Consider the following 15100-nt stretch of genomic DNA (forward strand, 5'->3'; position numbering starts at 1 on the left):
CATGTAGGCCCCTCGTCATTATTCCACAGCATAGACTGAGCCTGGACCTTCTGGAGGCATCAGGGGTGAAGTCTCCTCAGAGGGGCCTGCCTTGATCAGCAGGTTGGGAGAGTTCTGCAAGAGTAAGCTGAGACCTGACTTCATGTTTCATTACTAAGTTGTAAGTTAGCTAGCTGAAGAAGCATCTGAGAACATTTTGACACTTAAAATAATAATAAACATGGTGTTGGACATTTTGACTGTGGAAATAATGGCAGTAGCCAAGGTCACATCTCTTTAGCAACTAGTTTGGGTCAATTGAACTAAACTGGGCTTAAGCAGCTGGTTTACATTCATCTTAGTTAAACTAACCTTAGCTATGCTAAGCTAAGGAAAGGGGGTAAAAGATGACCTCCATTACCGTTCCTGGTTTTCTCTCAGCATTTCCCAGTTAGGTGGGGTCACTGGGCTCCTTCTGTCTGATCATCTTAGAAATCTATTTCAAGAGTCAGAGCCAACAATTCTAACATCTTAAAATGATCCTAAGTAATTAATTGAACTAGGCCAAGGCCAGATGACCCGCTTGAAAATGAATGCCTTAAATAAGGGTATGCACACACATGCAGATTTTACATCTATCTATCTATCTATCTATCTATCTATCTATCTATCTATCTATCTATCTATCTATCTATCTATACATACATACATACATACATACATATATAATGCAGGCAAAAATTTAATGATTCCGTCATTGAAAACTATAGAACATTTCTATAAGATAGCCATAAGCTTATCATTTCAAAATTATATAGATTAAAAAATCTTATAAATGAAGGAAATGTATACATGAATACATTGTTTTCACCCTTTAATGAAGGGTGGAATATTGCTGTTGAAAGAAGAAATCTGAAGCATGAAACAAAAACAATATACATCCAAGTGGAGTGTAATTTGCTTATTCCTTCATCATGGCAAGTCATAAACCTCTGTCTTTCTTGGAGGGTTATATATACATGTTTTATGGACATGTATGTATGTTCATACAAGTATACCTGATCAGTATCAGGTGTCTCTCTCTATTACTTTCTACTGTAATTTTTGAGAGCATGGACTGTCTTGGAACATGGAGCTCACCTGTTGGCTAGGTTAGCTGGAAAAATAAAACTCCAGGGACTTGCTTGTCTCCACCCCTCCATACTGGGGTTCCTTGGTGCTGCCTGGCTGGTGCATGGTTTGTGGGAATCTAAGCTCAGATCTTTATGCATGTCTAACAGGTACTTTGCCAACTGAACCCTCTCCTCCAGCCCTAAGCCCATGTTTTAAGACATGTAAGAAGGTGTCTTCTGTCTTTTTCCGAGTCTCTAGAGCATTTCTCAAAATGTGCTCTCAGACCAGTCTGACCAACATCACCTGGAATGTGTTAGGAATGTAAATTAGTATGCCCTCTCTATTCCAGACCTACAGAATCAGAACCTCTAGAGGTAGGACCCACACACTTTTAGCATTGCCTACAGGTGATTCAAATAGAGTTCAAGGATCAGTGTTCTGAACATGCAGCCCTCGTTTCCTCCTAGTAGAGCATTTGGGGGAATGTAAATTCAATGTATAAAAACCAAACTCTCATAGCATTACCCATACTTTTGTTCTTGTGAAATTTAGGTTATTTCTTAATGTGCTTGGAAATTAACCATGTTTCACATTGAGTGACATGAAGGAGATTGCTGTTAGCATGGAAATTACTTCGTGTTATGAGATTTTCATTAATTACTTGTGTTCTTAGTAGCTGAGGCTTTATGAAAGGACCTGTGCTAGCATTAATAAATGCAAACAAAGTGGAAGGTCCTGAGGTTAATGAGATAATAAAACATTAATCTGTGTTTCTTCTTTAATGTAAAACGGAGGCCCATCAGGTTCACTTTATGTACGGTACATTTGTCTTTCCAGGAAGAACAAAGTATGCTAGCCATGGAAGATGAGGGCACAGTACAACTCCCACTGGAGGGACACTACAGGTAAACATGTGTTTAAAACACATCAGTGAGCATCATAGAATGTGCTGGTTATACTCTTCATACCGTGTGAAAGTTATCAAAGCTGTGTTAAAACATGAGAAAAAAAAAGGTTACAGTAAGTTCTGACAGCTCTCACTGTATAGCAAAATAACCTAAAATGAAGTGGACAGGGAGTTGTTTCCTTTGCATGTTTTATAAGGTATAGAAAAGATCACTTTCATATTCTCAGAAACTACCCCCTGAAGATACATGGTTAGACACCATTTACTTCTAACATAAATGAGGTCAGTATCTGTAAGATGATCTTGGGAAAAGATTTTTATTCTAAGAATTTGCTCCTAACAAAAGTCATTTCCAAAAAGATACCCTAATTTTGGAGTTAAAGAAGTCAGCCATGTCTGTCATTTAAGAAAATATTCATATAGTTCTGCAAAAATACACTGACCTTTTTACACACAAAGACAGCAAAATGAAGTTTTGTTAGTTAAAACGGAAATTTTTACAAACCTTTGTCCCCCACCCACCTTCACTATCCCTCCCTCCCTTCCTCCCTCCCTCCCTCCCTCCCTCCCTCCCTCCCTCCCTCCCTCCCTCCCTCCCTCCCTCCCTCCCTCTTTTTCCTGCTCCCTTCCTCTCTCTCCTCCACTCTCTATCTCCCTTTTTCAAAAAGTTTGGTTTGACTAATTTCCTCATAAAGTCTGTTTTAAGTACTCTTCGATACCCACATTGTAAGGTCTCAAAGTTCTCAAGCTGTACCAGTAAATCAATAAACATGAAAATTTTTTTTAGGGGGAGAGATTTGCCATGGTATTTAAAAGACAAAGTCGTAAAGAATTTATTGGATCTCAGAGTCTCACTCTAACAACATATTCTCCCCAAAAGTTTAGGTGTAATGACTTGTAATTTAAAGGTGGACACAACTAGTGAAAGTATTTAACTCTTTTTTTTTCCTCATTTAAAATTCTCTTGATTGAGTTGGATCAGTATATTCTCAAGTGAATTCTACAGAAACTAACTTTATGACATGCCACTCCAAAAGGGTTTTGTAGTTAACTAAGTTCAAAAAATAGTCCAAAACTGCACTCTAGCTTGTAAATTCATAAAGGAATTTTGAATATGGAATAATAAAAACAGTACTGCCCCTTTAAAGCTTAATTTTGCTTGATTCAAAATTTTCTAAATCTCTTTGTTCATAAGACTGTCTAATAATATCACAATATACTTGTTTTTCATGTGATTTTTTTTTTTTTGGAAATTAATTGATCTCCTATTCTGAATTTCTAGAAAGTTCCTTTTCCAAGAAGGCTAGAGGAATTAAAGGGATTTTCAGATTGAGCAAGGCTGAGTCCTGCTGCTTTATTTACCCCAATTGTTGGGTTTGTTGTCTTCTTGTAAACAGCTACCAGTATAGTTGACATGAGGCCAGCTTAGGAATTTGGTTAATGTGATTTCTTTTTCACAGTAAAAAATGCTACCTAGGGGGTTGGGGATTTGGCTCAGTGGTAGAGCGCTTGCCTAGCAAGCGCAAGGCCCTGGGTTTGGTCCTCAGCTCCAGAAAAAAAAAAAAAAAAAAAAAAGGGTCTTTCTTAAAAGGCAAAAACAAAAAAAAGAGAATTTTTAGCCGGGCGGTGGTGGGGCACGCCTTTAATCCCAGCACTCGGGAGGCAGATCCAGGTGAATCTCTGTGAGTTCAAGGCCATCCTGGGCTACCAAGTGAGTCCCAGGAAAGGCACAAAGCTACACAAAGAAACCTTGTCTAGAAAAACAAAACAAAACAAACAAACAAAAAAAAATGCTACCTATATGTACAAGAATAATGCCTTTTTTTCCTTATGAAAGTTTTCACTTGGTCTGTAATAGCTTTATACTGCCATTTGACTATGTTTCTAACTCTTGAGAGGTCTTGAAGTATTGTGAATGTTTTCTATAATTGCTTTACATTAAAAATATAAAAACAGAACAAAACTAAACAAACCAGCCAATGACCATCATAGAACCTAATCCTGTAGGTTCCCCAGTTGTATGGGAAATACTCTGTCAAAGGCACAGGCTGAATTCATTTTCAAACACATAATTACTGAGTAAGTGCCATGTGTCCTGCTTTGGCTGACTTTTGGGGGACGCAGCTGTTAACCAGTGACCTCGAATACTGTTGTCATTGTATTCAAGTAGAACAGAGAACCAGCACAGAGCATTAAAATGTGAACATCTAATACAGTGTTGTAGATGGCAAAAAGAAGGATAGAAAGAAAGTGGATACAAAGAGATGGGCAGCTAAGGGGGGTGGAACAGCAATTTAAGATGGTGGCAGCATGGGCCTCCTGAGCAGTCGAAATTAGAATTGGAAGCAAACATCTGAGATCGGGGATGAATTAAGAAAACTGTAGCCCAAATTTATGTCTACACAGCTAGAATATTTTCTTCAGATTTTTCAGATACTTTTTAATAACTGAGGGAATTGCTTTATGCTTCTCAATTTTAATTATTAAAATATGCTATTATAATAAACAGAGTGAAATATTATTCAACCTTAAAAGGAGAGAAATTTGGGCATATGTGAGGGTATCTTGAACTCTCAGGACATTTTTCAAATGAAATAAGGCAGCGACACAAAAAACAGACCTTGTATGATCCGTCTTACAGGAGGCACTCAAAACAGTCGAAACAGCAGAGGTAGGACATGCCGTGGTGCTTACGGGGGCTGGGAGGAGAAGGAAGCAGAGAGTTATTGTTTAATGGAGATAAAATTTCAGTTTTAGGAGATGAAAAGAATTCTGGAGACAGATGTAGTAGTGAGCTATACATTGTAAATGCCTTTTAATAACTTTTAATTGTACATCTTAAACATGTTTAAGATGAGAACTTTATGTTGTATGCACTTTACTTGAAAAATTTAGGTAAAATATTTCACATGGTTATAAATTTTCATGTACTCATCTTCTCTAGCTGAATGCCTCATTATTTGTTTTTTGTATGTTATTTCATTTTGGGTAAACTCCTGTCCAGAGATGACCCATCTGTGATCAATATTTCTGATGAAATGTCAAAGACTGCCATGTGGGGGAACCTTCTGATTACTGCTGACAACTCAAAAGATAAGGAGTCACGCTTTCCTTCCAAAAGGTTTGAATTTTGAAATAATAAGGTTATATTAATGCTAATGATTTTATGGTATAAACTCACCAGGAAAGGATACTATTGGTTTTAATCAAATTTAGACTTTAGATATTTCAGAAACTTTTTCTAAAGGGAGAATGGCAATTTTTACAAACATTGTGTTTCTCAGTCTCTTCCTTTTAAATTAAAACTCACTCCAAAACTACCACAGTGGGGGGGAAATGGAGCTGTTATCGACCCCAGTGCATGACAATGTTGAACATTCATTTTGACCCACTCTTTCTTTGTGTGGTTTCATTGTATTTGCTCATCACACACTCCCCAGGACCACTGTGGGTGCTGGGCTGCATTCCCCACTCCCTGTTTCCTTTCGTGACAGTGATTTGGCACGTGTAATAGTCATTCTACATTTACTTGGTTTCTAGTTCCCGGTTTTCAAGTCCCTGACAAACTTCCCTAACCTTGTCCTGAACATCCATCCATTCTCATCTGTCTGTAGACATGTGAGCAGTCCTGTAGCTGTGTTGGTGATTTTAAGTGCATGCTGAGAGAAAAATATGTCTTTAAACAGTAAGGGAATCCTGGTATTTCCCCCTGAATTTTCCAGGACTGATAAATGAGTATGAATCTTAGCATGCAGCCATCTTAGATGCTGATCAGAAACAAACAAACAAACAAAAAACAACCCTGTGTTATGCTAGTTTTACTTCTCATATGAATGTGGTTGATGTTTGGGAATGGTGTAATAATGATATAATTTATTTTTATAACGTTACATTAACTTTTTCTACTTAATTTTTATATTACATTTTTTTTTGTCATAAGCTCCCCTTCCTAATCACTCTAGAAGCTGATTCCCTAAAGGTAAGACCTTTTCCCTCAAACCTATTCCCTGGTTGCATTTCCTTATGTTAAGTGGTGTCTTCTGGAAACCTGGTCAGCCTATGTCATCTGTGTGAGTTTTGGGGAGGCAAAAGGCCCGGAGAGTCTTGGACTCCAATCCAATGTAAGACTTATTTTTATGTTGTTTTATATCTACTCAGTTCTTTAAGGGGCTCTGAAGCATGAGGAAACATTTTTCCCTTAAAGTATACAAATGCATCACATGAAAAGCAGCAAAGCTTACAGAACCATTCTTAGCAAGTAATAGCATCAAATTTCTAGATTGGGTAAAGAAAATGTGTCCCTTTAATTTTGCAAATTACAAATATTGCTGGGATACACCCAAACTTGCAAGCTCCGTGAGACACAATTGGAGCCATGGCTAGAGAGAAAGACTACATTCATCTTGGGGGAAAACCTCTTGCTGCTAGTTTTTGTCACCCCAAAATGGCATGCTGCTTCAATGTCACCTCTGTAGCAAGCAGAGTAAACAAGACAGGGACTGTCCCAGAAGCTGGAGCGTCTTTCCCCCCTCTCCCCTACGTTTCCTCTTTCATTGCTTGACTAAATTCCTCTGATTGCCTGACTCTAAATTTCTCTAAAACTTATACCAAAAGAGGTTGATAGAGTTTCTTTATAGACTACTTCTACCAGTTTCGAATGGTGTCTTTGAACAGGGATTCAAAACCAGCATGTATTCCTTGGATAATTCCCTTGCAGTAACAATGTTCATTCTAAACATGATTTAGATTTCTTTCTTCAAAATTCTTGTCCTAGCCCCTCTGAATCATCCTTGCAGTAATTTTATGTCTTTGTCAGAACTCCTGAAAGAAAATCAGGGTAGTAAGGAGGGAAACTTGAGCCCATGGGCTCTGTCTGTGACTCTGTCACATGAAAATTTAGCATTTTTCCAATTTATTTTAAAATATGAAATCCAGGTTGATGGGCTCAAAGTAAAATGTCAATCCTGGGGACTGGGCAGAGAGTTTGAGAAAATCAGACTTACAGATGCTTTTCATTCTGAATTACATGGGTCCGTAGTCCAGACTCTTCCTGTTTTCTCTTTGTGTTGAGCAAAGGTTTTGTAATGTGATACTTTCTGTGATTCTTAAAGGAAATAGTAAAGTCAAGTGGTGCCCTTTACCAGAAAACCTAGTTATTTTAAAATCTTGCTCATAACTCATTTCAGGAGCAGACTGATTCTGGATAACAGTATAACATACTTGAAAGGTATCTAGTTCTAAGTAGACCATCATTCATATACTGGTATAATCATGTATTTCTTGGTTTTTTAAACATATATCCACACTGATCTTCAACCATTAAGAAATGAAAGTTCAATCTAGCTTTCTCTCTCCCTTACCCCCGGCCCCCCCCCCCCCCCCCGTGTGTGTGTGTGTGTGTGTGTGTGTGTGTGTGTGTGTGTTTGAGATATTGTCACTCTATAGCACAGGCTGGCCTTGAACCAGTTATGCCCCCAAACATATCGCTATGCCCAGCACTTTTCTTCACTATTTGATGTGATAATATATTATGTCTGTGAGTTGGTAGTCAGTGTCTTTCATCTTCACAGTAGTGGAAACTTTGGAAAAAAAAGGAAGTGGCTTCTAGAAACCCTAAAACCATCAATATTTTTTAGCGGCGGTACCCTTCCAAAGCTACTGCTTTTCCTTAGCATCTGTTGAAAACAGTGAACTATAACAAAGGAATTCTGCCCATTTGCTGGATAACAGACAACTCACTTGTCAAAACAAAAAAGGCCTGAAGATGAAGTCTCTTGTGACCCAAGCAGGTTCTATACAGACTTTGACCCACCTCTCTCTCACAGTTCATTCCCATTTTGTTTCTTTGTATAGTATGTCTCGGGAAGCTTAGTTGCCTGTGCAGTGACGTTTAGGACAGTGATATCTTATCAGTTGTTTTGTTCATATTTTGTTTTTGGAAATACCATATCTAGTTTGACTGGAAGTAGAAGCTAGGCATTGACTGCAATTCCCGCTCATCTTGAGGATGACAAGCTCCTCGAGCATCTGTTTTTTTTGTTTTGTTTTGTTTTTTGTTTTTTGGGTTTTTTTTTTTTTGTTGTTGTTGTTTTAAATGGACTTGAATTTATCTTTACCTTTTGATTGTCTTGCTTGGTAACTAACAAGAAACACATAAACTATAAAATTCTAATAAATAGCTTTCAAATTTAACACTTAAAGTCCAAGAAAAAAATGTGAGATGAAGATTGGATGTCAGCAGTCAGCATTACAAGCAACCTATATCTTGTACTTGTAAATACTCTTTCAAGCAAGTAAGAAGTGATAGGACACTAATCCTCCTAAAAAGCATTAGGAAAATTATTTTCCTATTTTCTAAGTATACTGTGTAAGAATGATTTTTTTATAAAACAGTGACTCCAATGAAATACCTCTTTAATCACACTAAATACTCTGTGAATCATTTGTATCCTACAGAAGAGGTGATTGCTTAAGCTGGTGCTGTAAAATGTTGCAGCCAGTAGTGGCTAAAATTTGTACCTTTGCTCTGAACAGGTTAGCTAGTGGACAGCCTGGCTCTTCTATGACTGTTCTACCTTGAGTTGTGTTACTTGTGTGTGGTTCCTATGTATCAGCTGCTGTTAATAATCTCAAGGATTCCCTCTCTTCACATATATTTTACATTTGCAAAGTTGATCTCATAGTGTACTTGTTATTTCATAATTTTTAATTAGCAGTGTGTGATTAATATTTTACAAACCATATTTAACTGTAAAATCATATACTACTTAGTTATAATATAATTTCTTAGTTTCCTCCTGTTACATACTTAGACTGTTTCCATTTTTGTTTGTTTTGATTTTTAAAAGATTTGTCATCATCATCGTCACTACCATCATCACCACCACCACCTTAATCATGATCATGATCATCATCACTATTATTGAGACAGGTTCTCAGTATGTAGTCTGACTGGTCTGGAATTAATTTGTAGACCAGGCTGGCCTAGAACTCACAGAGATCTGTCTGCAAACTCACAGAGATCTGTCTGCCTTTGACGCCTAAGTTCTGGGATCAAAGGTGTGTGCTACCATGCCTGACTCAATTTATATTACTTTTAATTATGTGTATGTGTCTATGTGTAGGTATATGCTTATGAGTGCAGGTGCCCAAGGAGGCCAGAAGAGGGCATTGGATCCCTTGGAACCTGAGTTACAGGTGGTTGTGAGCTACTTTATGTGGATGCTGGAAACCTGACTTGGGTTCTCTGCAAGAACAGCATCTACTCTAATACTCTTAGCCACAGAGCCAACTCTCTAGCACCTTGTTTTGCTTTAAAAAAAAATTGTTTGTTTTTTTGTTTGTTTTGCTTTTTTACAATAGCGTCTTACTAGGTAGGCCCCCATGGTTTCTTTTTTTAATAATAAAATAATTATAATTTATATTATTGTATAATATATAGTAATATTGTAATTATATAATTATACATGATACAATACATAATTATAGCAGAATGTCATTAGGAATCATTTTATTGCTGTGTTTTCTTTTGAACAGTAGTGCTTAGTTTTAGCCTAGGTCCCTGGGCTATCTAGTTTTGGTTCCTGATCACCCAAGCAGTGTTGGGTATGGGATTCCATCCATATGGGTTTGAACCTTCAATCAAATCAGATATTGGTTGGTTACTTCCACAAGCTTTGTGCCATCGTTCCCTAGCATATCTTTCAGAAAGGATATCATTGTAGATCAAAGATTTTGTGGCTGGATTGGTGTTTCTGTTTCTGTTTTGGTAGCTTGCAGAGAGTACCTTCCTGTACTGAAGATGCTAGAATGTAGGTGTGAAGGCTCCATGTAGGCACCAGCTTGATTTCCTCTTGTTCAATGAGTTGCCTCCACAGCTTCTCATATAGTTTGACAAAAACAGGTCTCTCAAAAATCATGTTTACTGCATAATCAGTGAACAACCACAATGCTTTATAAAATGGACTCCTAGGAACATTTCTTGCAGTGGTACCTACAAATGCTAGGAAAGGAGCATTTTCAGTGATCTTAAAATATTTTTATGAATTCTTTGAAGATTTCATACAATATATTTTGATTATATTTGCTCCCCCTTTCCCACAACTCCTTCCTGATCCACTCCCATTTCTCTATCCTCCAACTTTGTCTTCTCCTTTATTTATTAAGCCATGGGACTCTTGTTTGTGCTGGGTGTGGGGTCAATCCATTGATGCATGGATGAACTGCCAGGACAGCTTCCTGCTCCTACTCTTTACCTTTCCTCTGTCCTCTGTACATTCTTCTCCTACCACGGAGTCTCCTTCTGTGCTGTGATTCCTTAGTTCTTCCCCTAACTACTTGACAAATGCTTTTCAAAACAATATTTGAGTTCTGTGGAAGAAACTTCCTCATAGATTTCTCAGCAGCATGGCAATAGTGGTCTACTTTTTGCTCATTCTTAAACTGTCACTTTCTTATTTTTATGTTTTGTTATTTTACTTTTTGAGATTATAATATGATTACATCATTTCCCCCTTCCGAATCCTTTGCAAACCCTTATGTACTTCTCTCTCCCTGCTTGCGAATTTCTAATTCATGGCCTCTTTTTTCATTAATTATTATTACATACATATATATGTACATACATATATATTTCTAAATAAACAAATGCAACCTGATCAGTCTGTATAATGTTACTTGTGTGTATGCTTTCAGGACTGACCAACAAAGATAATTTTATCTACTGTGTATTCCTAGATCTTCTCAGAATACCTGATATTTGTTTATTACAGTAAGAAATAATACACATATGATATGTTTGTTTAAATGAAAGCTTAGTTGATTGGTACTTAGAAAAATAGATGTAATAAGAAACCCAGAGAGATCATCTTACAGTTAGAAAATCCAAAGAAAGCATTTTCATAGAGGTTTGAGCTGATTATAATACTTCTGCCTCCCCAAATTATTTTAATGGTTATAAAATAGTCAGTTAGTAAGTTATATAAAACAACAATATAATTAAAGCAGATCAGGAAGAGGCTTATAGTTAGGATACAATATCCTATTTTCCAAAAGACAGATCATATTAGAAACAGGAATACCAGAATCAGTATTCTTGAAGTGAGCTACAAGAAGACTCAGAGGCCATCTGGTCCAAAACTCAATTTAGTGTTGAAGAAACCCTGTCTCAGAGAGATTAAATCACCTAGGTTACATGCCTCACCCTTAGCTCTGGGAGCTGAGAATGGGTACTCCACCTGTACCTCCACCCCACTCTGTTGGACTTCATCGGCTTTGTTTGACAGAAGAGGTGGGGACAAGTGATGTCCAAGGACAAGTTAATTTGAAAAGCAGAATAGCAGACATTTGTCATATAAAAGGAACTTAAAGTAGAAAAAAGTGAGTCATACAGATAGAGAAGTTAAAAATACAGAATTAAGGCACTCAACACATCATGTGCACACTGTCATCTCTTCTCATGGAAGGAGAAAAGAAAAGGGAAAAAAGTTGCTTTGCTCTGACCTGTAAGGAGTATGTGCTGAGAAATGTGGCAGGCATAAACCCGGGTGCCATAGACACTCGCTCACACCAGCTCTCAGCACTGGCAGCGTGCCACAGATGGCAGAAGCTCCGGCACTTCTTACCTGATGGCGCCGGGTGGTGGTGACAACTGAGAAGGGCTGTTTCTAGCTTGAATTGGAGAAAAAACAATTTTAAAAACACACTCTTAGAATATGTTTAAGTTATTGACCACTAAGAAAGATTCTCCGGAAACCCCAGAGAAAACATAACTTGGTTCCTTTATCACCCAGAGAGCTGTTGTAAAACCAAGAGCGTTACCACCTTCAACTATTTCATAAATGAATATTAAGGGCCAAAGTTAACAGTAAAAAAGTATGTTGATTCTTCCAGTTCAGGGTCTCAGAGGCTGAGTGTAGATTGTTCTTTATGCCATAATTGGGGGGCGAAGCAGAGAGCCCTCCAGTGCGTTGGATTTTGCCAGTCACCGGAAGTACTGAAGGAAGGAGTGTGGTGCCCTTCTGGAAGCATATACTTTCAGGCTAAGCTTCGTTCATTTGAACACTATATGTGAACTCTCTATGAAAACTTCTATGTGAGAGAAGAAGCACAAAATGGAGAAAATAGTGCAGATGACTCAACAGAAATGCTAGTTACATTATCCACACAGCCGTCGTTGAAGTCAAGTGGAAGATGAGATTAAATGGGCTTCTGAGGTGTGAGTTTATTCTAGAAAGAAAGGAAGCTTCATTCCTCTACTGGGTAGTCTGAGGCTTTACCTATAAACACAGCACAGGTATGTGGAGAGCAGTGAGCTGTCCTCTCAGGCAAGAAAATTTGTGTCTGCACTCCCTACCAAGACATCTCCCTTACCAAAGATCAAGGTCCAGTCCAGGAAAGGAAAAGCCATTTCCAGCAGAGCCTGGAAAGCCCTTGGGCAGCACCTTGTTCTGTCATTTCAAGTCTTATGCTACCTTAACGTGGAGCATGACTGGCATTTCCACCAATTATCGATTATTCATTTGCTCAGATGAGGACTGTGCATTAATCCTGCATGCTTTTAAAACTGTGTGGAAATGCCTGTTTTTCGTTTCTCAGTGTGTCTGTTTTTGAATTTCCCCCTCTCTGCAGTTCTTGATTTCTAGCTCACAGAGTGCAGAGGCTTTCATTGCTGCTGTGTATCTGTGTGGCAGCATGAGAGAGCAATGCCTAAGAACTCTTTGATTTCTTTGGGGTTGATGGGTTTTGTGTCTGAAGAAGCTGGATTCTAGTGGTAAATTTCTCCCTTTTTTTTTTCCTCCTCCCCTTTAGCATTGAAAGTGGAAAAGAGAAGAAAGCTGCCTCAGGGAAAGGTGTTGACAGGGAGACTTGTCTATGACTTGATCTTCAATTGATTTTTTACATATATATGAGAAGAGTGTCACAATTATTAATAAAACTGCTTTGATCATGTATTGTAAATCCTGTCTCCCCTCCCAAATCCACCTTCATACTGTAAGTAGTGCAACGCTTGTTTTGTTTCTGTGTTTAACCTCTGAGCAGTGTGACCCCCTTGTGAGCAGATACACTAGCTAATGCAAGAGTGCCCCATGTTACCACCGATAGACATTCACCAACACAACATTCTCACTGTCATCGTTATGAGAACAAAGCTTTCTTAAGAAAAAAAAAAGTCATATTTACCTAGTTTGTATTTTCCTACCTTAGTAACCTCAAGATACCTGATAATTTTATTTAGAAGAATTTTGAAAGGTAGTTTTACTTTTTATTTTTTATGCCTTAGCATTAGGGACTTGTTTTGAAAGACCCAAATCAAAAGGCTACCTTGAAAGCATTTTTAACAATTGTATGTATGTATTTCCTGACTTAATATGATGCATTTAATACTTAATCTCTAACTGACACTTCAGGTTATCTGAGAAAGAAACCTGTTCATACCTTCTTAAAAGTCATACGCAAGAGAGTCCTGTAGTGCTTGCTTAGAACTCAAGTTGTAGCCATGTGGTCAAGTACAAGGCTTCTATGAAATGCTTTAGAGATATTTGAAGAGTTTTGTGAGATTTTTTTTTTCAAGTCTTTACCAGAAATGTGCTATTGACTTTCTCTCCCATTGACAACAGTTGCCTCCCAGATACACCTATGACATACACACTTATGGAATGCCACATGGTGAATCATTGCACATGAAATGCCAATCCCTGTGCAGCTGTTCTGCTGATAATGGACACGCACTGCTTAGTATTGGTCCCTATCATGTTGTCGTGTAAGAACAACGGGTCTCCAACTGTAATTGTTTTTTGCAAAGTTCTTTTCCACATTTTAATTAAATGCATGTTGTGGAAAACAATCTTTGAACTAAAATTCAGATTCTGTTAGAAAAGGTTATGTAAATATTTCAGTCCATATGAAACCAACTTTACTAAGCTTATTGAAACAGGAAGGAAGTGATGGATTTTTTTGAGTATTACTAAATATAAAGTTCATTTAATTTTAGATGAATGTGAGTTAATAAAAATGAAATCTCATAGGATTCTTAGTTCCTAAGGATTATCAATAATTGACATCCTTATAATCTTTCAGTTTCCAAATTTAGAAAAATTCAGAGCCCTGTGGCTTTTATAAACTATATGTACTCTATGTAAATGCACATAATTGGACAAACTCCTCTGTTACTAAGTGAAGAACAGCAAAGCCTACATTAACTTTGACATTTTGATATCTTTTGAAACAAAAATTTCTCACAGTCTTTTCAGGAGCCATTTTTAATGCAATATGAGCTAAATTATGAGAAGAATTTGCAGTTAGTAAAGTTTGTATTTATAAATGGTAAAGAAAATGCAAAACTCTGTTCCAAATGTGCTGCCTTTGTGTATGTTGTAACCTGACACTCCAGCTAAACATTCTCACTATTTATGATTTAGCAGGTCAATCCCAAAGCAGTCTCCTAGTGTTTCCATATAGTAGTACCTGTTCCGTTAAAAATGATCAGTGAATTAAAACCTTCACATGATCACTGGTTTGAACAAGCAATCATCCTATGAAATTCTGTATTTCTGAGTATTTTTATAGTAATTTTGTTCTTGTGTGAATTTTAATGATATCTCTATCTTAATCTTAATATTTTGAAATCACATAAAATATAAGAAAATGTAGTATTATATATTTACTCCTAATTTCAGATTCCTGGTCAAAATTACTGAATATCTTGAATGTAATTTATTGCAATGTTTAAGTAATGTGTAAATGTGACTAGGATATTGTGTTTTTCAAAACTAAGAAATGTTATGTGGAAATAAATATTTATCCTAATTAATTTTCATGCTTATTTTAAAGTGTGTCCTGTCTTTATTTTTCCTTCATATTAACCAATAAATCAGGTAAAGTATTTTAACGATCTAAATGAAGACATCCCGCCTGTTAAAAAACATTTGTGACATAAAACACTTCAGGAGGATTCAAACAACTTGAACTTTATGAACAGAAAATAATGAGAAGTGTGTAAGGATGCCCATGCTCCTCCCCCTACAGAACAGGGCACGAATAAGGTTCCCTCTGTGGGAAAGTGAAAAGCTCATTAGCAGGATCTGCACTATTAGAATTCAT

General features: G+C 37.2%; 1 protein-coding gene across 9 annotated transcripts in view; it reads left to right on the forward strand.

The window, feature by feature from the left end:
- The window catches only part of Slc4a10 (solute carrier family 4 member 10), a 279026-nt gene extending 264204 nt beyond the window's left edge, over positions 1-14822 (forward strand). For 5 of the 9 annotated variants that reach the window (XM_076569565.1, XM_076569563.1, XM_006984611.4 and 2 more), the window contains 4 exons: positions 1930-1997; positions 5004-5120; positions 5940-5978; positions 12809-14822. In XM_076569565.1, the coding sequence (XP_076425680.1) occupies positions 1930-1997; positions 5004-5120; positions 5940-5952 (198 nt within the window). In that variant the 3' untranslated portion in view covers positions 5953-5978; positions 12809-14822. The remainder of the gene's footprint in view (positions 1-1929; positions 1998-5003; positions 5121-5939; positions 5979-12808) is intronic. The other 4 variants (XM_006984614.4, XM_006984608.4, XM_006984610.4 and 1 more) reach the window with 1 other exon arrangement.
- The last annotated feature ends 278 nt before the right edge of the window (positions 14823-15100 follow it).

This window comes from Peromyscus maniculatus, chromosome 4 (assembly GCF_049852395.1).
Source record: "Peromyscus maniculatus bairdii isolate BWxNUB_F1_BW_parent chromosome 4, HU_Pman_BW_mat_3.1, whole genome shotgun sequence".
In the NCBI taxonomy this organism is placed as follows: domain Eukaryota; kingdom Metazoa; phylum Chordata; class Mammalia; order Rodentia; family Cricetidae; genus Peromyscus; species Peromyscus maniculatus.